The following is a 27,476-nucleotide window of genomic DNA, read 5'->3' on the forward strand; positions in this document are numbered from 1 at the left end:
AGTGCTGTTTTCTGCGTGTTACTGTTCTCTGACTACTGTTGCAAACGAAATAAAAAAAAATTATGCTGATCGATAGCTTACACGGTACTCTGTCTGTTACAAGTGTTTCAAGAAAAATAAATATTTGTGCTCACTGGTCTTATTTGCCAATTGTGAGAACTGCTACAAGCAAAATAGGCAGCTCTGATTACTGTCATGATACCATGTGTAATACCCCAAGATACCAGAAAACCCAAATAAGAATGTCACGATAATTTAAAGTACAGAACAGTGTTATCCTGACAGGTACGACAGCTTTGACTATAATATAACACCTTAAAGTTTTGATGAACACCAATTTCAATAATTACTGAGTATGTCATCATATAAAGCTAGCAAGAAAGAAAGGTTATTTTTAATTAGCTATCAAACATCTTACTAATAACTGCAAATCAGTACGACGGAAGTTAAGTCCAATGTAACATGTCGGTCAGAGATAACATTTATTGTGAAAGAGAGTTGTAAACGCGGCGAAAAGGAAATCCATGGCGTCTACAATGCTCGATCATGGAAAAGTTAGTCGCTTGCTAGCTTGCTTGCTATGAAGTCGAGAGAGAGCACCGTTTGTTATTGTACCACAAACGGAACGCTACGAGATTGTTTCTATTAAAAAAAAATTAATATTGTGTGATGGAGATGCGCGGACTTTGTTCGCAGTTATTCTGACTTGAGAACTTGAACTGAAGTGATATTCTGATAGTGCACGACGAGTTAATGAACTTTAATTATTGGAGATGTTATTGTTGGACTCAACCTTCATCAAAGTGAACAGTTACAACGAAGAATATACATAGCATCGAAGACTGCAATACCTGATTAGCCTGGAGTAGGAAACATTAGTACGACCACACGAAGATAATACAAATACGCCGATTGTAAAAGTTGTTCGGCTAGTCCCGGCGGAGGTTCGAGTACTCCCTTGGGCATGGGTGTGTGTGTTTGTCCTTAGATAATTTAGATTAAGTAGTGTGTAAGCTAGGGCTGATGACCTTAGCAGATAAGTCCCATAAGATTTCACACACTAGTTAGTAGAAGTTGTAATTGTCACGACCACCGAACTGAAGAGAATCGTAATTAATCTGATCCATCGGTGTGCGTGTGGTGTGATGATTATAAACTACTGCTAATAAGGAACAATAAAATTGTTCGTCAGTAATGGAAATCTAACGTGTTGGCTCCATCATTAATTGAGTGTGTGATAGTTGATGATCAAAATTAAATAACTGTCAACATTTTAATTGAAAGAGTGACTTGATAAACATTGAGCATTGAAAGGAGTGTTTTGCCGAAATAATATCACGACGCACGAAAGCAAGATAGCATTATAGATTATCTCTGGATTTGCGTCGTGCCGTAGTGAACAATTCTGCCTAGCAACGTAACAACACCTGCTGATACTGAACCGCAAACGAATTTTTCCTCGCTTCAGTGGTGTGAAACGACGCCGATGATGAATGATTCACTCAGTACTGCAATAACTAACTAACCGGGCATAGCAACTCATCATAACAGACAATTAAAATCAGCAGTTCTCATCGCTGAAAAGACTGTGCGGACTCGCAAACGGACTTTCATACATTACGCGAGGAACTATTTTCTTTAGAGATTTCCAGGTGCTGTTCCAAGTTATCCGACGGGGACAGACAACCATCACTGCGCGTCGCGTCTCCATTCCACCGACAGAGCTGTAGCAGGACCGGCTCAACATCAACAGCGACAACAAAAGGCGAGAGCGGACGTCACACATGGCGTTCGGTTTCCTCTGCTGTTGTGAACAACAACGTACCTGGCTTCTCCTGATCAATCAGAAATTTCACTTCTCGTGCTGCCTGATGCTTTCAGTCCGTGCACGTCAGCAATACGTTCCAAAAAGCAGTGAGCGAAAATGCGATTTTTCAGGGGACCACATCTCTGCTTCTGTTGACCACAGACATAAGGGACCAAGTGTTTTCGATAGCCCATTCTCTTGTTACCGTCTGTATACATATCAGAAGGCCCGACATAATGCAGCTATCCTGTTGTTCAGGGTCAAAAATTAAACATTACACACTTCCTGCAGCCGAGGCAAATTGAGCGAATAGGTTGGTTCTTTTGCATTAGGCGTGTTGTAGTGTGTACCTCAGGACGGCTTCTTAGAAAACTTCGAAAAACCATAATTTTTTGGTACGAAAAGTACCAATCGTGGGGATGGCAAATCCTATCGTTTATATTCATGGTAGATTGTCGACATTTTTACCAGACGTTGTTAAGATGATATTCTCGTGAAACGTCAAAACTCTTTTCGGTATCGTTATCCGCTACTGAGATCCAGAGGTTCAAAGTTACTGCACATACGCACGTAATATCCGGTCCGAGGCGTAAATGCAGTTTTAATTGAAACATGTTGCACATGTTAATTGTTGTGGGTTGGCAGGAGAGCCAACACCGGTATAATAGAGGAAGCCGAAAGGCACGCGTTTTAGCTCACGCAGGCTGGCGTGAGGTCTGGAACAGGACAAGGAAATTAGACTTTAGAAAAACGGACGTAGCTGGTGGAATACTTAATTTAATCCATTGATGATGAGCGTCGCTCTTGACTGTACATGATTCAGTATCAATAGTACTGGTAATGGCGCCTTGCTAGGTCGTAGCAAATGACGTAGCTGAAGGCTATGCTAACTATCGTCTCGGCAAATGAGAGCGTATTTTGTCAGTGAACCATCGCTAGCAACGTCGGTTGTACAACTGGGGCGAGTGCTAGGAAGTGTCTCTAGACCTGCCGTGTGGCGGCGCTCGGTCTGCAATCTCTGACAGTGGCGACACGCGGGTCCGACGTATACTAACGGACCGCGGCCGATTCAAAGGCTACCACCTAGCAAGTGTGGTGTCTGGCGGTGACACCACATTAATAGTTCCAGGGTCATCACAAGAGTTATGAGGCGACCAAACTAAATTTAATTCAGTATTTTTTTAACAGTAAAACTTCATAACTCGCTGCCTCTGTATAATGGGCACTTCTCGCCTACACAGATAAGCCCAAACTGGTACTGCAGTGAGAAAAATGGGTTGAAAAGGGTCTTAATATGCCTGAAAAAAAAAACATAAAATGACTGACAACAATTATGTAAAACTGGGAATTCTGACAAATTTAGTAAAATATTTCTAATACCATTTTTACTCTTATGAGATACAAATCATAAGCCGGGCGTTTCTGATGAATTGCAGTCGATGAGCAAAGACACCAGAGAAAATGTAAAGCAAACGATTTTGTGTTAACCTTATGTCACGAGCGCTTATTGTTGTTTATATGTGTCAAATGGTTCAAATGGCTCTAAGCACTATGGAACTTAACAGCTGAGCTCATGAGTCCCCTAAACTTAGAACTAATTAAATCTAACTAAGAACATCACACACATCCATGCCCGAGGCAGGATTCGAGCCTGCGACCGTAGCAGCCGCGTGGTTTCGGACTGAAGCGCCTAGAACGGCTCGGCTAGCCCGGCCGGCTATATGTGTCACGGTATATATATGTGTCGAAGTTCTGGGTGATTATAATTAAAGTTAAACTTTCAAACCGCTGTAGAAATAACATCACTGGTCATAATGACGTCAAATTGCAACGGAATATTATCGGAGAAAGGGGAAAACATATGGCACAAGAAAAATAAATAGTTACAAAATGTAGCAATAGATGGCGCTTTGAGCATCATAATTTAATAGTGGTGGAGTAAAAATGGAAAATGAATCATACAACAATGTCTAAGGTGTACGTCTGACGTTAAACATACTGTACTACTCAAGTGTGCATGGGTGTACAGGTGTGATACTGTTGTTTACGTAAGATCATCCACCACGGCAAGGTTATAGTGCATTGGATGGGAAAAATCGGTTTTTATTTTTGTCCTGAGGCCAACAAGTTGAAATCGAGAAACAGCATGTTCCATAACTGATCAGAGTATTCTGGGTCACGTTCAGAATGTGTTGCGCCCTTCAATGCAGCTTAAGTTTGCAATCGGAACACTGAACACAAGATCTTTCAGATAACCCCACAGCGAGAAGTCACACGGATTAATTTCAGGTGATCGGGAAGCCAGGCTGCAGGGAAATGGTAGCTGATAATTCTAGCATTTCGAAATGTCCCTTCAGCAGCTGCTTAACTGGATTTGCAATGTGTGAAGGTGCTCCATCTTGCATAAAAATGATCCCATCCACACACCCACGCTGTTGGAGAGCTGAAAATGACGTGGTTGCGCAGAAGACACCCATAGCGGTTACCCGTGTCGGTACAGGTAACAGGACCGAAAGCACCTGTCTCTTCCAAAAAATATGACCTTATGATGAATGATGCCGTAAACCCGCACCACACAGCGATCTTTTCAGGATAAAGTGGTACTGGTTGTATAGTGTCCCCAGCGAAATAATAAGAAAAGGCTTAAAAAACAGTATTTATAAAGAAGAGACATTTAAAAATTGAATAACATTTTTCTCATGTACCCGTAAAATAATAATTTCCCTGTGTAAGTTTCGAGGGCAAATAAATATAACAAAATGATCTAAAGAGACGACAAGATACGCTCTTTTGTTAATTTTTTAGTCGTCTTCACTTCTTCTCTTGTCTTGGATGTGTGTTGACGGACATCTTGCGAGTGCTGGCAGATGTAAGCATATTTATACTAATTAAGCAGATAATATATTGATTCAATATTATTGTGCAGTTTTAATTTGTAAGAGGTGATCCAGATTTCATGTCCGCCTTCCTTTAATTAACCTGCATTCGAGTAATTTACAGTGCAACAATCGCAGCGGCCGATGCAGCCAACGACGCCATTACGTGGCGATATTAACTCATAAAAATTAGCGGAAGCGAAAAACTCGCCCGCTATTAACATAATATTCATTTTTCTCCACAGCCGCCAGACGTTGCAGAAAATACGTAGCTTTAAGATTCTTATTTTCAGTGCCATAGCCGAGAGCCAGAGCCAGGACTCAATATATGCAATATATGCAATGGTTAACGGAGGTAAGAAGAAATACTCTCGCGCGTGTGTGGGCCGCAATTGTAATTAATAACTAAAGATTTTTTGCTTTAAAGTGAACTGACAATCTGAGGAAATTAATATGAAAAGTTTATTCCATTGTTCAACTTATATGCTCATGTTTTAAGATTGGTCTAATTCCACTGTAGATCAATATTGTTAAAAAAAAGAGAACTTCACAAAAGCGTTTAAATGTAAATCAAAATTAAAATGAAGTTGTTGTTGTGGTCTTCAGTCCGGAGACTGGTTTGATGCAGCTCTCCATGCTACTCTATCCTGTGCAAGCTTCTTCATCTCCCAGTACCTACTGCAACCTACATCCTTCTGAATCCGCTTAGTGTATTCATCTCTTGGTCTCCCCCTACGATTTTTACCCTCCACGCTGCCCTCCAATACTAAATTGGTGATCCCTCGATGTCTCAGAACATGTCCTACCAACCGATCCCTTATTCTAGTCAAGTTGTGCCACATGCTCCTCTTCTCTCCAATTCTCTTCAATACCTCCTCATTAGTTATGTGCCATCTAATCTTCAGCATTCTTCTGTAGCACCACATTTCGAAAGCTTCTATTCTCTTCTTGTCTAAACTATTTATCGTCCACGTTTCACTTCCATACATGGCTACACTCCATACAAATACTTTCAGAAACGACTTCCTGACACTTAAATCTACACTCGATGTTAACAAATTTTTCTTCGTTAGAAACTCTTTCCTTGCCACTGCCAGTTTACATTTTATATCCTCTCTACTTCGACCATCATCAGTTATTTTGCTCCCCAAATAGCAAAACTCCTTTACTATTTTAAGTGTCTCATTTCCTAATCTAATTCCCTCAGCATCACCCGACGTATTTGACTACATTCCATTATCCTCGTTTTGCTTTTGCTGATGTTCATCTTATATCCTCCTTTCAAGACACTGTCCATTCCGTTCAACTGCAGTTCCAGGTCCTTTGCTGTCTCTGACAGAATTACAATGTCATCGGCGAACCTCAAAGTTTTTCTTTCTTCTCCGTGGATTTTAATTCCTAGTCCAAATTTTTCCTTTGTTTCCTTTACTGCTTGCTCAATATACAGATTGAATAACATCGGGGATAAGCTACAACCCTGTCTCACTCCCTTCCCAACCACTGCTTCCCTTTCATGTCCCTCGACTCTTATAACTGACATCTGGTTTCTGTACAAATTGTAAATAGCCTTTCGCTCCCTGTATTTTACCCCTGCCACCTTCAGAATTTGAAAGGGAGTATTCCAGTCAACATTGTCAAAAGCTTTCTCTAAGTCTACAAATGCTAGAAACGTAGGTTTGCCTTTCCTTAATCTTTCTCCTAAGATAAGCCGTAAGGTCAGTATTGCCTCACGTGTTCCAACATTTCTACGGAATCCAAACTGATCTTCCCCGAGGTCGGCTTCTATCAGTTTTTCCATTCGTCTGTAAATAATTCGTGTTAGTATTTTGCAGCTGTGACTTATTAAACTGATAATTCGGTAATTTTCACATCTGTCAACACCTGCTTTCTTTGGGATTGGAATTATTATATTCTTCTTGAAGTCTGAGGGTATTTCGCCTGTCTCGTACATCTTGCTCACCAGATGGTAGAGTTACGTCAGGACTGGCTCTCCCAAGGCCGTCAGTAGTTCTAATGGAATGTTGTCTACTCCGGGGGCCTTGTTTCGACTCAGGTCTTTCAGTGCTCTGTCAAACTCTTCACGCAGTATAGTATCTCCCATTTCATCTTCATCTACATCCTCTTCCATTTCCATAATATTGTCCTCAAGTACATCGCCCTTGAATAGACCCTCTGTATACTCCCTCCACCTTTCTGCTTTCTCTTCTTTGCTTAGAACTGGGTTTCCATCTGAGCTCTTGATATTCATACAAGTCGTTCTCTTTTCTCCAAAGGTCTCTTTAATTTTCGTATACGCAGTATCTATCTTACCCCTAGTGAGATAAGCCTCTACATCCTTACATTTGTCCTCTAGCCATCCCTGCTTAGCTATTTTGCACTTCCTGTCGATCTCATTTTTGAGACGTTTGTATTCCTTTTTGCCTGCTTCATTTACTGCATTTTTATATTTTATCCTTTCATCAATTAAATCCCCCCCATGAACCATGGACCTTGCCGTTGGTGGGGAGGCTTGCGTGCCTCAGCGATACAGATAGCCGTACCGTAGGTGCAACCACAACGGAGGGGTATCTGTTGAGAGGCCAGACAAACGTGTGGTTCCTGAAGAGGGACAGCAGCCTTTTCAGTAGTTGCAAGGGCAACAGTCTGCATGATTGACTGATCTGGCCTTGTAACGATAACCAAAACGGCTGTGCTGCGCTGGTACTGCGAACGGCTGAAAGCAAGGGGAAACTACGGCCGTAATTTTTCCCGAGGGCATGCAGCTTTACTGTATGGTTAAATGATGATGGCGTCCTCTTGGGTAAAATATTCCGGAGGTAAAATAGTCCCCCATTCGGATCTCCGGGCGGGGATACTCAAGAGGATGTCGTTATCAGGAGAAAGAAAACTGGCGTTTTACGGATCGGAGCGTGGAATGTCAGATCCCTTAATCGGACAGGTAGATTAGAAAATTTAAAAAGGGAAATGGATAGGTTAAAGTTAGATATAGTGGGAATTAGTGAAGTTCGGTGGCAGGAGGAACAAGACTTCTGGTCAGGTGACTACAGGATTATAAACACAAAGTCAAATAGGGGTAATGCAGGAGTAGGTTTAATAATGAATAGGAAAATAGGAATGCGGGTAAGCTACTACAAACAGCATAGTGAACGCATTATTGTGGCCAAGATAGACATGAAGCCCATGCCTACTACAGTAGTACAAGTTTATATGCCAACTAGCTCTGCAGATGATGAAGAAATTGATGAAATGTTTGATGAGATAAAAGAAATTATTCAGGCAGTGAAGGGAGACAAAAATTTAATAGTCATGGGTGACTGGAATTCGACAGTAGGAAAAGGGAGAGAAGGAAACATAGTAGGTGAATATGGATTGGGGCTAAGAAATGAAAGAGGAAGCCATCTGGTAGAATTTTGCACAGAGCACAACTTAATCATAGCTAACACTTGGTTCAAGAATCATAAAAGAAGGTTGTATACATGGAGGAACCCTGGAGATACTAAAAGGTATGAGATAGATTATATAATGGTAAGACAGAGATTTAGGAACCAGGTTTTAAATTGTAAGACATTTCCAGGGGCAGATGTGGACTCTGACCACAATTTATTGGTTATGACCTGTAGATTAAAACTGAAGAAACTGCAAAAAGGTGGGAATTTAAGGAGATGGGACCTGGATAAACTGAAAGAACCAGAGGTTGTACAGAGTTTCAGGGAGAGCATAAGGGAACAATTGACAGGAATGGGGGAAAGAAACACAGTAGAAGAAGAATGGGTAGCTTTGAGGGATGAAGTAGTGAAGGCAGCAGAGGATCAAGTAGGTAAAAAGACGAGGGCTAGTAGAAATCCTTGGGTAACAGAATAAATATTGAATTTAATTGATGAAAGGAGAAAATATAAAAATGCAGTAAATGAAGCAGGCAAAAAGGAATACAAACGTCTCAAAAATGAGATCGACAGGAAGTGCATAATGGCTAAGCAGGAATGGCTAGAGGACAGATGTAAGGATGTAGAGGCTTATCTCACTAGGGGTAAGATCGATACTGCCTACAGGAAAATTAAAGAGACCTTTGGAGAAAAGAGAACCACTTGTATGAACATCAAGAGCTCAGATGGAAACCCAGTTCTAAGCAAAGAAGGGAAAGCAGCAAGGTGGAAGGAGTATATAGAGGGGCTATACAAGGGCGATGCACTTGAGGACAATATTATGGAAATGGAAGAGGATGTAGATGAAGATGAAATGGGAGATACGATACTGCGTGAAGAGTTTGACAGAGCACTGAAAGACCTGAGTCGAAACAAGGCCCCCGGAGTAGACAACATTCCATTAGAACTACTGACGGCCTTGGGAGAGCCAGTCCTGACAAAACTCTACCATCTGGTGAGCAAGATGTATGAAACAGGCGAAATACCCTCAGACTTCAAGAAGAATATAATAATTCCAATCCCAAAGAAAGCAGGTGTTGACAGATGTGAAAATTACCGAACAATCAGTTTAATAAGCCACAGTTGCAAAGTACTAACACGAATTCTTTACAGACGAATGGAAAAACTAGTAGAAGCCGATCTCGGGGAAGATCAGTTTGGATTCCGTAGAAATACTGGAACACGTGAGGCAATACTGACCTTACGACTTATCTTAGAAGAAAGATTAAGGAAAGGCAAACCTACGTTTCTAGCATTTGTAGACTTAGAGAAAGCTTTTGACAATGTTGACTGGAATGCTCTCTTTCAAATTCTAAAGGTGGCAGGGGTAAAATACAGGGAGCGAAAGGCTATTTACAATTTGTACAGAAACCAGATGGCAGTTATAAGAGTCGAGGGACATGAAAGGGAAGCAGTGGTTGGGAAAGGAGTGAGACAGGGTTGTAGCCTATCCCCGATGTTATTCAATCTGTATATTGAGCAAGCAGTAAAGGAAACAAAGGAAAAATTTGGAGTAGGTATTAAAATCCATGGAGAAGAAATAAAAACTTTGAGGTTCGCCGATGACATTGTAATTCTGTCAGAGACAGCAAAGGACTTGGAAGCGCAGTTGAACGGAATGGATGGTGTCTTGAAGGGAGGATATAAGATGAACATAAACAAAAGCAAAACGAGGATAATGGAATGTAGTCGAACTAAATCGGGTGATGTTGAGGGTATTAGATTACGAAATGAGACGCTTAAAGTAGTAAAGGAGTTTTGCTATTTGGGGAGCAAAATAACTGATGATGGTCGAAGTAGAGAGGATATAAAATGTAGACTGGCAATGGCAAGGAAACCATTTCTGAAGAAAAGAAATTTGTTAACATCGAGTATAGATTTAAGTGTCAGGAAGTCATTTCTGAAAGTATTTGTATGGAGTGTAGCCACGTATGGAAGTGAAACATGGACGGTAAATAGTTTGGACAAGAAGACAATAGAAGCTTTTCAAATGTGGTGCTACAGAAGAATGCTGAAGATTAGATGGGTAGATCACATAACTAATGAGGAAGTATTGAATAGGATTGGGGAGAAGAGAAGTTTGTGGCACAACTTGACCAGAAGAAGGGATCGGTTGGTAGGACATGTTCTGAGGCATCAAGGGATCACCAATTTAGTATTGGAGGGCAGCGTGGAGGGTAAAAATCGTAGGGGGAGACCAAGAGATGAATACACTAAGCAGATTCAGAAGGATGTAGGATGCAGTAGGTACTGGGAGATGAAGAAGCTTGCACAGGATAGAGAAGCATGGAGAGCTGCATCAAACCAGTCTCAGGACTGAAGACCACAACAACAACAACATCAATTAAATTCAATATATCTTCTGTTACCCAGGGATTTCTACTAGCCCTCGTCTTTTTACCTACTTGTTCCTCTGCTGCCTTCACTACTTCATCCCTCAGAGCTACGCATTCTTTTTCTACTGTATTTCTTTCCCCCATTCCTGTCAACTGTTCATTTACTGCATTTTTATATTTTATACTTTCATCAATTAAATTCAATATATCATCTGTTACCCAGGGATTTCTACTAGCCCTCGTCTTTTTACCTACTTGTTCCTCTGCTGCCTTCACTACTTCATCCCTCAGAGCTACCCATTCTTTTTCTACTGTATTTCTTTCCCCCATTCCTATCAACTGTTCCCTTATGCTGTCCCTGGAACTCTGTACAACCTCTGGTTCTTTTAGTTTATCCAGGTCCCATATCCTTAAATTCCCAACTTTTTGCAGTTTCTTCAGTTTTAATCTACAGTTCATAACCAATAGATTGTGGTCAGAGTCCACATCTGCCCCTGGAAATGTCTTACAATTTAACAACCTGGTTCGTAAATCTCTGTCTTATCATTACAGGGTTATTACAAATGATTGAAGCGATTTCACAGCTCTAAAATAACTTTATTATTTGAGATATTTTCAAAATGCTTTGCACACACATACAAAAGCTCAAAAAGCTTTTTTAGGCATTCACAAATGTTCGATATGTGCCCCTTTAGTGATTCGGCAGGCTTCAAGCCGATAATCAAGTTCCTCCCACACTCGGCGCAGCATGTCCCCATCAATGAGTTCGAAAGCATCGTTGATGCGAGCTCGCAGTTCTGGCACGTTTCTTGGTAGAGGAGGTTTAAACACTGAACCTTTCACATAACCCCACAGAAAGAAATCGCATGGGGTTAAGTCGGGAGAGCGTGGAGGCCATGACATGAATTGCTGATCATGATCTCCACCACGACCGATCCATCGGTTTTCCTATCTCCTGTTTAAAAAATGCCGAACATCATGATGGGAGTGCGGTGGAGCACCATTCTGTTGAAAGATGAAGTCGGCGCTGTCGGTCTCCAGTTGTGGCATGAGCCAATTTTCCGAGGGCTACGCATGAAACTTGCCCGCACGCGTTCAACCGTTTCTTCGCTCACTGCAGGCCGACCCGTTGATTTCCCCTTACAGAGGCATCCAGAAGCTTTAAACTGCGCATACCATCGCCGAATGGAGTTAGCAGTTGGTGGATCTTTGTTGAACTTCGTCCTGAAGTGTCGTTGCACTGTTATGACTGACTGATGTGAGTGCATTTCAAGCACGACATACGCTTTCTCGGCTCCTGTCGCCATTTTGTCTCACTGCGCTCTCGAGCGCGTCTGACGGCAGAAACCTGAAGTGCGGCTTCAGCCGAACAAAACTTTATGAGTTTTTCTACGTATCTGTAGTGTGTCGTGACCATATGTCAATGAATGGAGCTACAGTGAATTCGCTTCAATCATTTGTAATAGCCCTGTATATAATGTATCTGATACCTTTTAGTATCTCCATGGTTCTTCCATGTATACAACCTTCTTTCATGATTCTTAAACCAAGTGTTAGCTATGATTAAGTTATGCTCTGCGCAAAATTCTACCAGACGGCTTCCTCTTTCATTTCTTAGCCCCAATCCATGTTCACCTACTATGTTTCCTTCTCTCCCTTTTCCTACGCTTGTATTCCAGTCACCCATGACTATTAAATTTTCGTCTCCCTTCACTATTTGAATAGATTCTTTTATCTCCTCATACATTTCATCAATTTCTTCGTCATCTGCAGAGCTAGTTGGCAAATAAACTTGTACTACTGTAGTAGGCGTGGGCTTTATCTTGGCCACAATAATGCGTTCACTATGCTGTTTGTAGTAGCTTACCCGTACTCCCATTTTTTATTCATTACTCCTGCATTACCCCTATCTGATTTTGTATTTATAACCCTGTATTCACCTGACCAGAAGTCTTGTTCCTCCTGCCACCGAACTTCACTAATTCCCACTATATCTAACTTTAACCTATCCATTTCCCTTTTTAAATTTTCTAATCTACCTGTCCGATTAAGGGATCTGACATTCCACGCTCCGATCCGTAGAACGCCAATTTTCTTTCTCCTGATAACAACGTCCTCCTGAGTAGTCCCCGCCCGGAGATCCGAATGGGGGACTATTTTACCTCCGGAATATTTTACCCAAGAGGTCGCAATCATCATTTAATCATACAGTAAAGCTGTATGCCCTCGGGAAAAATTACTGCTGTAGTTTCCCCTTGCTTTCAGCCGTTCGCAGTACCAGAACAGCAAGGCCGTTTTGGTTGTAGTTACAAGGCCAGATCAATCAATCATCCAGACTGTTGCCCCTGCAACTACTGAAAAGGCTGCTGCCCCTCTTCAGGAACCACACGTTTGTCTGGCCTCTCAGCAGATAACCCTCCGTTGTGGTTGCACCTAAGGTACGGTTATCTGTATCGATGAGGCAAGCAAGCCTCCCCACCAACGGCAAGGTCCGTGGTTCATGGAGGGGGGGGGGGGCCGAAATGAAGTATCATATTGATTAAGGCCCACCACGTAAGTCGGCAACAATCAATGTTACCAATAAATAATATTTTAAATTACGACGGCCGACGGACGCGAGAGTTTATTTGTGTGTGGGTTTTCCATTGCCCATATTCGATAATTCTGTGTATTGGCATATCATGTCATATGGAAGTGGGCTTCCTTCGTCTGTTCACAAAATCTTCCACGGCCAATCATTGCCAACTTCCAAGAAATTCTAAAGCACAGGTCTGTCGTACTGGCAGTTCAACAGGAAGCAACTTGTGCACATGGGTAATTTTCAATGGATAGCAAAGAAGGATGTTTCATTGGATTTTACGCAACGTGCTCACGTGTATGTCCAATGTTCAGGCACTTCTCCGTGCACTACACGTTTGCACACCAGCACTCGCCTGCTCCTGCATTGCTGTGGCCATTCCTCTGACAAATCAATTCGATTCCTCCCTCTGCCAGGTTGAACACCAAAAGAACCCGTCTTATCGAATCTCCGAATCATTCTCTCCAAACCCATGACCGTCATTGGACCAGTGCCTTTTTTCAAACCCTTCAGTGACCGAAGCTTCTGCGGAGCGACTTGTGCACAGTCATCATCTTGTAATACAGCTTTACAAGCAGAGCGCGATACTGCATTGAAACAGTCAGGGCGAATGTCACAGACGCGAAAGGAGGGAAAGCCTGGCGTGATTATACCAACTTGAATGGGTCGTGCGCATGACAGATGTTTTCATTTATTTATTGTGACACATACAGCTCCATCTATTGATCAATTTTCGTACTTTTTTTTTTCTTCTGCCATACTCTTTCCCTCCTTCTCCAGTAATATTTCGTTCCATTTTGACGTCATTCTGACGAGTGATGTTATTACTACGGCGTTTCGAAAGTTTAATATGGATTATAATCACCCAGTACATAAATAAAGTACCAAAGCTTTATAGGTACGCTACTGGCCATTAAAACTGCTACACAACGAAGATGACGTGCTACAGGCGCGAAATTTAACCGACAGGAAGAAGATGCTGTGATATGCAAATGGTTAGCTTTTCAGAGCATTCACACAAGGTTGGCGCCGGTGGCGACACCTACAACGTGCTGACATGAGGAAAGTTTCCAAGCGATTTCTCATACACAAACAGCAGTTGACCGCCGTTGCCTGGTGAAACGTTGTTGTGATGCCTCGTGTAACGAGGAGAAATGCGTACCATCACGTTTCCGACTTTGATAAAGGTCGGATTGTAGCCTATCGCGATTGCGGTTTATCGTATCGTGACATTACTGCTCGCGATGGTCGAGATCCAATGACTGTTAGCAGAATATGGAATCGGTGGGTTCAGGAGGGTAATACGGAACGCCGTGCTGGATCCCAACTGCCTCGTATCACTAGCAGTCGAGATGACAGGCATCTTATCCGCACGGCTGTAACGGACCGTGCACCCACGTGTCGGTCCCTGAGTCAACAGATGGGGACATTCGCAAGACAACACCATCTGCACGAACAGTTCCACGACGTTTGCAGCAGCATGGACAATCAGCTCGGAGACCATGGCTGCAGTTACCCTTGACGCTGCATCACAGACAGGAGCGCCTGCGATGGTGTACTCAACGACGAACCTGGGTGCACGAATGGCAAAACGTCATTTTTTTGGTATGAAGCCAGGTTCTGTTTACAGTATCACGATGGTCGCATCTGTATTTGGCCACATCGCGGTGAACGCACATTGGAAGCGTGTATTCGTCATCGCCATACTGGCATATCACCTGGCGTGATGGTATGGGGTGGCATTGGTTACACGTCTCGGTCACCTCTTGTTCGCATTGACGGCACTTTGGACAGTGGACGTTACATTTCAGATGTGTTACGACCCGTGGCTCTACCCTTCATTTGATCCCTGCGAAACCCTACATTTCTGCAGCATAATGCACGACCGCATGTTTCAGGACCTGTACGGGCCTTTCTGGTTACAGAAAATGTTCGACTGCTGCCCTGGCCAGCACATTCTCCAGATCTCTCACCATTTGAAAACGTGTGGTCAATGGTGGCCGAGCAACTGGCTCGTCACAATACGCCATTCACTACTCTTGATGAACTGTGGTATCGTGTGGAAGCTGCACGGGCAGTTGTACCTGTACACACCTTCCAAGCTCTGTTTGACTCAATGCCCAGGCGTATCAAGGCCGTTATTACGGCCAGAGGTGGTTGTTCTGGGTACTGATTTCTCGGGATCTATGCACCAAAATTGCGTGAAAATGTAATCACATGTCAGTTCTAGTATAATGTATTTCTCCAAAGAATCCCCGTTTAGCATCTGCAATTCTTGCAATGGAAAAAGCCAGATAAGAGTCTAAGGCAATGAAAAAAATAATAACCAAAATACTACTCCACACAATTACAAAGCGGCGTTACGCCCAACAAAATACAATTTTCTACTGAAGGTTACAGCGAGTGTCTACTAGGCTACAGCCAGTGCAGGTATTGGCCAGTGATGTCCTAGCTGTAAGTACGCACACCAGTGTAACACTGCCGGCGTGCTTATAACACCGATTCTGCGGAGTGCTACACCTAATCACATTAGTTGCAATTGGTGGATCTCTGTCAAATGGCTTTTCCTGAAGTACTGCCACGTTTATGCAGAAAGTCTGTTAATGTTTACATCCACAGGTGATGGTTTGATATGAGCTCTTCACGGAGGTCGGCAGCCCACCTCGCTTGTCTGTTGTGCGGGCCCTCTAATTGAAGAGGGAACACTATGACAAATCACATATACGCTACTGGCCATTAAAATTGCTGCACCAAGAAGAAATGCAGATGATAAACGGGTATTCATTGTGCAAATATATTTTACTAGAACTGACGTGTGATTACATTTTCACGCAATTTGGGTGCATAGATCCTGAGGAATCAGTACCCAGAAGAACCAACTTTGGCTGTAATAACGGCCTTGATACTTCTTAAAATTGAGTCAAACAGAGCTCGGATGGCGTCTACAGGTACAGTTGCCCATGCCGCTTCAACACGTGACCACAGTTCATCGAGAGTAGTGACTGGCGTATTGTGACGAGCCAGTTGCTCGGCCACCATTGACCAGACGTTTTCAGTTGGTGAGAGATCTGGAAAATGTGCTGGCCAGGGCAGCAGTCGAACATTTTCTGCATCCAGCAAAGCCCGTAAAGGACCTACAACATACGGTCGTGCATTTTCCTACTGAAATGAAGGGTTTCGCAGGGATCGAATGAAGGGTAGAGCCACGGGCCGTAACACATCTGAAGTGTAACGTGCACTGTTAAAAGTGCCGTGAATGCGAACAAGAAGTGACCGAGACGTGTAACCAATGCCACCCCATACCATCACGCTATGTGATACGCCAGTATGGCGATGACGAATACACGCTTCCAATGTGCGTTCACCGCGATGTCGCCTGGATTCATCCGAAAAAATGACGTTTTGCCATTCGTGCACCCAGGTTCGTCGTAGAGGACACCATCACAGGCGCTCCTGTCTGTGATGCAGCGTCAAGGGTAACCGCAGCCACGGTCTCCGAGCTGATAGTCCATGCTGCTGCAAACGTCGTCGAACTGTTCGTGCAGATGGTTGTTGTCTTGCAAACGTCCCCATCTGTTGACTCAGGGATCGAGGCGTGGCTGCCCGATCCGTTACAGCCATGCGGATAAGATGCCTGTCATCTCGACTGCTAGTGATACGAGGCAGTTGGGATCCAGCACGGGGTTCCGTATTACCCTCCTGAACCCACCAGTTCCATATTCTGCTAACAGTCATTGAATCTCGACCATCGCGAGCAGTAATGTCACGATACGATAAACCGCAATCGCGATAGGCTACAATTGGACCTTTATCAAAGTCGGAAACGTGATGGTACGCATTTCTGCTACTTACACGAGGCATCACAACAACGTTTGACCAGGCAACGCCGGTCAATTGCTGTTTGTGTATGAGAAACCGGTTGGAAACGTTTCTCACGTCAGCACGTCGTAGGTGTCGCCACCGGCGCCAACCTTGTGTGAATGCTCTGAAAAGCTAATCGTCTGCATATCGCAGCATCTTCTTCCTGTCAGTTAAATTTCGCGTCTGTAGCACGTCATTTTCGTGGTGTAGCAATTTTAATGGCCAGTAGTGTATGTCAAATGGAAAACCACCTAGTCCACACTAGCTTGTGTGCTAGGAACATGGTAGTTAACTTGGAGTTTATGTTCCATCTAGGTATTAACGTGTCGGAAGCTAAGACCACATGCTATATTTGTTGGCTGTGGAATGTTTTAATTCCTATTTGGGTACTGCCTGACAGCGTTTACCTAACAGACGTAGTGGCCAAGAGGAAGGCGTACTCACTGTGGCCTGTCGTCCAGGCTGGGCGCCCTGCCGCGGCCCACCACGGCGTCCAGCTCCCGCTGCACCCTCCTCATCACCGCCGGGTGGTGGGCCACGTAGATCAGGGCCCAGGTCACTGCGGACGTGAGGGCGGTCGCGCTCGGGAAGAACATGTCCAGCAGGATTATGGCCAGCTGCTCCGCTGGAAAGACGACAGACGTCGTTACGACAAACACTCCCTGTTGCCCTCTTGTACACTTTTGTTCACAACCTAAGCCAGGCGAAGTCTTGGGCAATGTAGGGAGTGGGTTCCAAATCCGAATTTGGCCATCCAGGTTAAGGTACTCTGTAAATGTCTGCCCGAGCCACACACCTCGTGTGCTGGCTACTGCCCTGACTGTGGGTAGAGCACAACTGTACTTCTCTGTTAGGTGGTGAGCCCAGCGCCACAGTTTTGACCCCTGTGAAAGGCACCTGGAACTGTTTTGAGCCCTGACTGAGTGGAGCTGGGGCCATCCTGAAGGGTTTGGAACGAGGAAAAAATCCCTGACCCTATCTAGGTTTGAACCCAACACCACCAGAGCCGGAGTCTAGTGCTCTACCGACTAGACCACTACAGCTGTTAGGTACTCTGTGGTTTTCCTAATTTGACTACAGTGAGTACTGTGCTTTTGTTTATTTGAAAGTGTCACAGTTCATTTACAAGTCCAATCATTTTTAATGACATCAATGGAACATTCCATATTAACTGTAAGAAGAATGTCATGGGAAAAAAAATACAAAAATGGCTCTGAGCACTATGCGACTTAACTTCTGAGGTCTTCAGTCTCCTAAAACTTAGAACTAATTAAACCTAACTAACCTAAGGACATCACACACATCCATGCCCGAGGCATGATTCGAACCTGCAACCGTAGCGGAAAAAAAAACCATACAGACCTAACAGTGGCACATGGCTTGCGTTGAGTTACAGTACCGCATGGCTTAGTGTGACCAAAGCAGTTCGTGTAGGCAGTAGTCTCTTAAGCATAATAGTTCTCTCTGCATTGTGTGCCTATTTGGGACAGCACAACAAAGACATCTGGATGAAGCAACATGATCTCTGCAGTGACTGGATTGAACCGAAGTATATATTTTAACTATATGGGGGTGGCCTGTGCCAGCCATTACTGGCCGATTGATTTGAAATTATTGTAACAGCTTTGGACAATAAATTATTTTCATATTTAGATGACTATATACACAATTTAAATGTTACGTGATTAGGGAAAAATCTCAACAATAATTCACTATGGAAACTACGAAGCAAAATGTTGGTCTCCAGTGTCACAATCAGGAAAAGATTAGAATCCGACTGGGGCCATGAAAAGTTGGTGGTGCCACAGGGTACCGTTCTGGGTCCACTGCTTTTCACATACACTCCTGGAAATTGAAATAAGAACACCGTGAATTCATTGTCCCAGGAAGGGGAAACTTTATTGACACATTCCTGGGGTCAGATACATCACATGATCACACTGACAGAACCACAGGCACATAGACACAGGCAACAGAGCATGCACAATGTCGGCACTAGTACAGTGTATATCCACCTTTCGCAGCAATGCAGGCTGCTATTCTCCCATGGAGACGATCGTAGAGATGCTGGATGTAGTCCTGTGGAACGGCTTGCCATGCCATTTCTACCTGGTGCCTCAGTTGGACCAGCGTTCGTGCTGGACGTGCATGCCGCGTGAGACGACGCTTCATCCAGTCCCAAACATGCTCAATGGGGGACAGATCCGGAGATCTTGCTGGCCAGGGTAGTTGACTTACACCTTCTAGAGCACGTTGGGTGGCACGGGATACATGCGGACGTGCATTGTCCTGTTGGAACAGCAAGTTCCCTTGCCGGTCTAGGAATGGTAGAACGATGGGTTCGATGACGGTTTGGATGTACCGTGCACTATTCAGTGTCCCCTCGACGATCACCAGTGGTGTACGGCCAGTGTAGGAGATTGCTCCCCAGACCATGATGCCGGGTGTTGGCCCTGTGTGCCTCGGTCGTATGCAGTCCTGATTGTGGCGCTCACCTGCACGGCGCCAAACACGCATACGACCATCATTGACACCAAGGCAGAAGCGACTCTCATCGCTGAAGACGACACGTCTCCATTCGTCCCTCCATTCACGCCTGTCGCGACACCACTGGAGGCGGGCTGCACGATGTTGGGGCGTGAGCGGAAGACGGCCTAACGGTGTGCGGGACCGTAGCCCAGCTTCATGGAGACGGTTGCGAATGGTCCTCGCCGATACCCCAGGAGCAACAGTGTCCCTAATTTGCTGGGAAGTGGCGGTGCGGTCCCTTACGGCACTGCGTAGGATCCTACGGTCTTGGCGTGCATCCGTGCGTCGCTGCGGTCCGGTCCCAGGTCGACGGGCACGTGCACCTTCCGCCGACCACTGGCGACAACATCGATGTACTGTGGAGACCTCACGCCCCACGTGTTGAGCAATTCGGCGGTACGTCCACCCGGCCTCCCGCATGCCTACTATACGCCCTCGCTCAAAGTGCGTCAACTGCACATACAGTTCACGTCCACGCTGTCGCGGCGTGCTACCAGTGTTAAAGACTGCGATGGAGCTCCGTATGCCACGGCAAACTGGCTGACACTGACGGCGGCGGTGCACAAATGCTGCGCAGCTAGCGCCATTCGACGGCCAACACCGCGGTTCCTGGTGTGTCCGCTGTGCCGTGCGTGTGCTCATTGCTTGTACAGCCCTATCGCAGTGTCCGGAGCAAGTATGGTGGGTCTGACACACCGGTGTCAATGTGCTCTTTTTTCCATTTCCAGGAGTGTATATCAACGATATACCGCTAAACATGACACGTCATTCAAAACTTTTTCTCTTTGCAGATTACACATTTGCTATTGAGAAAAATGTGTAACACAATGCAAATTATGTAGCTGCTAGAGCAGTCAGTGTATTAGCAGGTGGCTTTCGGAGAACAGATGCAACACAGACGCAATCCACACAACTTTTACACATAACTCTTGCAAAAACAAAATTATATTGTCCAAAGGTGGTCAAACTGTCTGTGAAGATGGCCATTTTAAATTCTTAAGACTGAGGGGAGGTAGTAAGCTTTCTCGGACTATCACATTCAAGATATTGTGCGGAATCTGAATGCTGTTATCTTCACCTTGAGATTAATCCCCACTATCTCTGACAATGAAACGTGAAGGATTGTTTACTTTGCTTACTTTTACCTGTATTATCTCCTACGATATCATATTTTGGGCAACTCTTTAGTTTGCCATGAGTGGACCCAGAAAGTATGGGATGGTGTTATCTGCCCACTGATGAGTCGCTCTTTAGCTTGGAGAGTGATTCCTGACATCTTTCAATCTGGCCACCACCCTGGTTATCGTTACAGTCCTGACAGGACTGTGTACAGGAACCAATCCGTCAGCGCCAATATCCTTTTCTTGAGCAGCGTCATGTTAGGAGCACATATGCCACTATAGTGATTCTAAAGACTAGAGTGACGTTTGGTTTACAGGAGATGACATTTTGCAACAGTTACCTGCGCCTTATTCATGGGTCATAATCACCTAGGATTTGTGAACGTAGGTAAAGCGTTCAACAATGTAAAATGGTGCACGATGTTCTAAATTCTCAGGAACATTAGTGTCCACTACAGGAAAAGACGGGTAGTATACCTAATGTACACGAACTAAGAGGAGAAATAATAGATCAAGAACTAAGTGCTCTGATTAGAAAGTGTACTATTCAGTGTGAATATGAAAGAAGCAATGGCAGAAATAGAAGGAAGGTTCAGGAATGGGATCAAAATTCAGGGTTTGAGGATATCAATGATAAGATTCACTGATGATATTGCTATCCTCAGTGAAAGTGTGGAAGAATTACAGGATCTGTTACATGGAATGAACAGTTTAATGAATACAGAATATGGACTGGGAATAAATAGCAAAAACACGAAAGTAATGAGAAGCAGTAGAAACAAGAATAGTAGAAGCTTAATATCAAAATTGGTGATCATGAATTAGGCAAAGTTAAGGAATTCTGCTACCTTGGGAGTGAAGTAACCCATAACAGGCGAAGCAAGGAGGACATAAAAAGGCAGAGTAGCACAGACAAAGAGGGCATTGCTGGCCATAAGAAGTCTACTGATATGAAACATCGGGCTAAATTTAAGAAAGAAACTTCAAAGAATGTACGTTTGGAGCTGGGCATTGCGTGGCAGAGAATCGTGGATTGTGGGAAAACCAGAAAATAAAGGAAATCGAAGCGTCTGAGATGTGGTGCTATAGAAGAATGTTAAGGATTAGGTGGAACGATAAGATAAGGAATAGGAGGTTCTCGGCAGAATCGGCGAAGAAAGGGAGATAAGAAAAACACCGATAAGAAGAAGAGGCAGGGTGATAGAACATGTGTGAAGGCATCAGGGAATAGCGTCCGTGGAACTTGAGGAAGCTGTAGAGGGTATAAACTGTAGGGAAAGAGAAGAGATTGGAACATGACGTAGTGAGCAAGTGCTATTCTGAGACTATGAGGTTGGCACGGGAGGGAAATTCGTGGTAGGTCGCATCAAACTAGTCAGGAGACTGGTGACCCAAAAAACGTGGACCCTCAGATCTATCTTACGGATGATAATGTCCAACCTCACAGGGTTCGTGGACGAGTATACGTAACAAGAGGGCATCACGCATCTACGAGGGTAATCCCAAAAGTAAGGTCTCCTATTTTTTTTATAAGTGCATAGACCTGTTTATTTCTACAATGGTGTACATCAGTTTACATTTAGCTATTTTTCGACATAATCACCATTTCTGTCGATGCCGATGTCATACCAGCTCGCCGCCATGCTGTTCAGAAAGTTATGAACCTTTCCTTCACCTCGTCGTTGGAGCTGAATCGCTTTCCGGCCAAATGTTCTTTTAACCTAGCGAACAGATTATAGTCACTGGGCGCCAAGTCAGGACTATAGGGTGAGTGGGCGATTATGTTCCACTGAAACTGTTGCAGGAGGGCAACGGTTTGCCGAGTGTAAGGGGTCCGTAGGCCCTTACTATAAATTTGCACTCGGCACAGGTCGATAGGGCGAACAATCGATTGTGTCGTGTTGCGAGAGCGAGTGTGGAGTTGAGCCAGTGCCAGGTTGCGGGTAGAGGTGTGTGGAGGCCAGTTGTTGTAATGCAAGGCTGTAACGACAAAGGGAGTTGCCATCGCCGTGATTCAACCCCTTTGTACTAGAATAATATCGGGAAGGTGAAGAAGTATTATTACGAAAGTGATTAGTGACATTCTAGTGCCGATATTTTGGTTTCGCGTCTACCGCGCCGGCATCACTTTGGATTGCAGTGTTGGATTGCAGTGATGGATTAGCGTGTGACGATAATGAAAAACGAAGAAGCCTGTGCTGAGATTAGCCGTGATTAGATATGTATGACGAAGGCAGTGGCTGTCTCCTCCTTTTGTGTTTTTGAGACGAATATACACTCCTGGAAATGGAAAAAAGAACACATTGACACCGGTGTGTCAGACCCACCATACTTGCTCCGGACACTGCGAGAGGGCTGTACAAGCAATGATCACACGCACGGCACAGCGGACACACCAGGAACCGCGGTGTTGGCCGTCGAATGGCGCTAGCTGCGCAGCATTTGTGCACCGCCGCCGTCAGTGTCAGCCAGTTTGCCGTGGCATACGGAGCTCCATCGCAGTCTTTAACACTGGTAGCATGCCGCGACAGCGTGGACGTGAACCGTATGTGCAGTTGACGGACTTTGAGCGAGGGCGTATAGTGGGCATGCGGGAGGCCGGGTGGACGTACCGCCGAATTGCTCAACACGTGGGGCGTGAGGTCTCCACAGTACATCGATGTTGTCGCCAGTGGTCGGCGGAAGGTGTACGTGCCCGTCGACCTGGGACCGGACCGCAGTGACGCACAGATGCACGCCAAGACCGAAGGATCCTACGCAGTGCCGTAGGGGACCGCACCGCCACTTCCCAGCAAATTAGGGACACTGTTGCTCCTGGGGTATCGGCGAGGACCATTCGCAACCGTCTCCATGAAGCTGGGCTACGGTCCCGCACACCGTTAGGCCGTCTTCCGCTCACGCCCAACATCGTGCAGCCCGCCTCCAGTGGTGTCGCGACAGGCGTGAATGGAGGGACGAATGGAGATGTGTCGTCTTCAGCGATGAGAGTCGCTTCTGCCTTGGTGCCAATGATGGTCGTATGCGTGTTTGGCGCCGTGCAGATGACCGCCACAATCAGGACTGCATACGACCGAGGCACACAGGGCCAACACCCGGCATCATGGTGTGGGGAGCGATCTCCTACACTGGCCGTACACCACTGGTGATCGTCGAGGGGACACTGAATAGTGCACGGTACACCCAAACCGTCATCGAACCCATCCTTCTACCATTCCTAGACCGGCCTGGGAACTTGCTGTTCCAACAGGACAATGCACGTCCGCATGTATCTCGTGCCACCCAACATGCTCTAGAAGGTGTAAGTCAACTACCCTGGCCAGCAAGATCTCCGGATCTGTCCCCCATTGAGCATGTTTGGGACTGGATGAAGCGTCGTCTCACGCGGTCTGCACGTCCAGCACGAACGCTGGTCCAACTGAGGCGCCAGGTGGAAATGGCATGGCAAGCCGTTCCACAGGACTACATCCAGCATCTCTACGATCGTCTCCATGGGAGAATAGCAGCCTGCATTGCTGCGAAAGGTGGATATACACTGTACTAGTGCCGACATTGTGCATGCTCTGTTGCCTGTGTCTATGTGCCTGTGGTTCTGTCAGTGTGATCATGTGATGTATCTGACCCCAGGAATGTGTCAATAAAGTTTCCCCTTCCTGGGACAATGAATTCACGTTCTTATTTTAATTTCCAGGAGTGTAGGTTCGTAATTAGTGAAACTGTGTTGGTGTTTTTCTTGTTACCAGACATTTCATTATTACAGCATTTGAGAAGGACGAACTGGAAAGTAACAACTTCCGTAGCAGTCAATTCCGATTGCCAGCCCCATTAGGTACACGATCACATTAATAATAATTATTGGGCTGCTATTCGATCAGATCAGGTCGGGACAAATAAACGGAGGTGTTACACGAGCGATGTGTGAGCGAGCGTTGTCACGGAGAATGAGTACGCCCTTACTCAACATTCCTCCGTTTCAGAGTCTCACAGCACCTGTCAGCGTTAATTGTGGTCCCAGTGGGCATAAAGTCGACCAACAATAACACCCCTTTCCGATCCCAAAAAACGGCTGTCACGACTTTACCGGCAGATTGTGTTTGTTTGAATTTCCGCGGCTTTGGCGAAGAAGGACGCCGCCACTGGCATGATTGTTGCTTGGTCTCAGGTGTAAAGTGGTACGCCCAGGTTTCGTCACCCGTGACAATTTAGTCCAGATACTTGTCCTGTTCGGCTGCAAGGTGGTGAAGAAATGCGCGGGAAGCGTCAACTCGTTGCCGCATGTGGTCCTCAGTCAGCATGCGTGGCACCCATCTTGCGCACACCTTCCGGTAGTTCAATGTTTCCGTTAAGTTCTGTGAGCGGTGCTTCGGGAGACCTCAGGAACCAACGTGCAGAGATCGTCCAGGTTGATCCGCCGATCTTCACGCGTGCTTTGCTCAACCTTCAACACTGTCTCCTCCGAAATTGACGGTCTCGCGCCTCTTTGTTCGTCGTGAATTTCTGTCCGACCAGCTGCAAACTCTCTACACCACTTACGATCATTTTTGACATCCCTGCACGACTCACCGTACACTTCCGTCAATTGGCGATGGATTTCAATGGGCGCAGTGCCCTTTGCGTTCAAACACCGAATAACTGCGCGCAATTCACACTTGGCGGTAACATCCAACGGGAGCTCCATTCTCAACGGCTGCCAGGCCACGACTGAGCGCCTCAGCGCGGCGTGCGCATGTTTACACACACCGCGTGAAGCACTCTTCATAACAGTGTGACCAACTGCCACACATAGTTCTGTTTTTTATTATTCTGGATTTACAATGTGAGTACATTTTTCCAGCACCTATTCTAGATTACAGTAAGTCACTAATTATTGTTCTCCACTCTTCTCTATTTGTCCATAAATCTTCAGGAATGTTGTTCTTCCTCATTGCTGACTGAACTCCCTGTTTCCATGTATCAGGTGGTCGTCCCCTTTTTCTTCTTCCAATTGGTACCCAGTCGATTATGCATTTTGGTAGCCTTTCCTGTTCCATTCGTCTGATGTGTCCATACCATTTAAGTTGTTTGTGCTCGATGAAATCAATAATTGAATTTTTACATTTCATCTTGTCTCTGATTACTTCATTTCTTATTATTTCTCGTCTTGATATTCTTGCTGAACGTCTCCAGAAATCCATTTCTGTGGCTAATAATTTTGATTTCAGTTGCCATTTTGTTGTCCACACTTCTGAACCATATGTAATAATGCTCCTAACTATTGTTTTAAAAATCCTTATTTTGTTATCAGTTGTTATGTGTTTGTCCCAGAGAATTCCACTCAATAAAGAGATTGTCGTCTTTCCAGAATTTATTCTTGATCTAATTTCTTTGTCCTGTTTCCCATCATTTGTAATTTTCACACCTAAGTATTTATATTCCTCATAGTTCTGTACTTATAAAAAAAATAGGAGACCTTACTTTTCGGATTACCCTCGTAGATAGGTCAGCTCGCTCGCTGGGCTTAAATCTGATTCAGTGTACGTGGAACGTGGGCTGCAGCCGTAACCCACAGAGCACGTTTATCCAACAGTGACAGCTGTTACCACAAGCTACGATGGGCAGCCCAGTAGAAATTATGTATGCCATCGTGGCTACTGTATTGCAAGGGTCCATACCTTGTACTGAGGTCATATATGTCACCACTGAAGAGATACCACAAAAATCACGTGTCAGTCCCAAGTAGCATGGCTGGTTTTTTAATATGCCTCGTATTTTTACCACTGTATCGAGTGTTACAATGATGTCAGGGCACCATTCAACTCAATTATTACCCACTACCTTGTATGAAAGACGACAGCATCCATAAGTAGATGTCTTGAGAATCAACCGCTTGGCTAATCTTGTAAATTATATGAATTATATCAATGCGTGGCTCTCGATGGGAGTGTGTGGTCCTGGTGTGGTCCACATTTTCATTCGTCGCTGCCGATTCCACGTAATGTCCTGATGCAGCTGACAGCAGTGATTCACTCCCTTTCTTCCCCTCCCCTCTCCCCCTTTAATTTACAAATAAGATCTTGTAAATAACTCATTTAGTGACCTGTTTCATAGCCTACAACCACATCATCAGTTTAGATTTGTTAAATCGTGACGTTAAAGTTGCAAATGGACAGGAACGAACGACAGTAGGCCGAATATAACTGGGTGTCTGTTATGGATTCATGGCGCGCTTGAGGAATCGTAGACCCATGCTTTCTGCTTACCTGACGATTCACTAATTGTGCCACATATTCATAGATAACGAATGTTGCAACATTGGTGTCATAATGTAACAGATACAACGTGATGATGTAGCTTCTAGGCTACGAAACAGGTCGTTAAATATGTTATTTACAAGACCAGCCAAGCGGTTATCATTCAACACAATTATCTCCATGCCATGTGTTGTTTCCTGGATCTTGTAGATCCCTCAGCTTATGGGCATCAGTATAATCTGAGAGCAACTTACCACAGAACTGCTGAAGTGCCTAAACAAAAATCTTAATTTTCGATGTGACTGTTGTCAGACAGAGGTAATATAAAAATAAAATACTAAAAAACTTCATTTACTTTTTATCACATGATCTCACATGGGGTCGTTTTTCTGGAACAATTAATCAAGCCAAGCTTGTTTCCCGAGTTGTAGGGCGTCCAGCAGATATGTGTTCAAAGAATTGCTTCCCAATATACCTATTCCTCAGTGAAATTTGTCATTAATATCTCTCTTCAGATCAATAGCTCAGTTTATGAAGTTAACGATAGAAATAAGAATAATCTTCACTAATATTTAAAGTCACTCATTTTGGTCCAGAAACGTGTCTGTCATTAACTTGCCAGCACTCATAAAAAGTTTAACTACTAATGTGGTTCAGTTTCAGAAGAGCCTAAAGGATTTAATTGATGACTTTTATAGCAGAGCCTATTAATATCTGTG

The 27,476-nt window shown here is 44.6% G+C and overlaps 1 protein-coding gene across 1 annotated transcript in view; it reads right to left on the reverse strand.

Moving 5' to 3' along the window:
* LOC126109641 (probable cytochrome P450 304a1) overlaps positions 1-27,476 on the reverse strand; it is a 131,254-nt gene that overhangs the window by 39,907 nt on the left and 63,871 nt on the right. Inside the window, exon 6 of the mRNA XM_049914687.1 lies at positions 17,325-17,505. Coding sequence (XP_049770644.1) covers positions 17,325-17,505 — 181 coding nt within the window. The remainder of the gene's footprint in view (positions 1-17,324; positions 17,506-27,476) is intronic.

This window comes from Schistocerca cancellata, chromosome 12 (genome assembly GCF_023864275.1).
Source record: "Schistocerca cancellata isolate TAMUIC-IGC-003103 chromosome 12, iqSchCanc2.1, whole genome shotgun sequence".
NCBI lineage: Eukaryota > Metazoa > Arthropoda > Insecta > Orthoptera > Acrididae > Schistocerca > Schistocerca cancellata.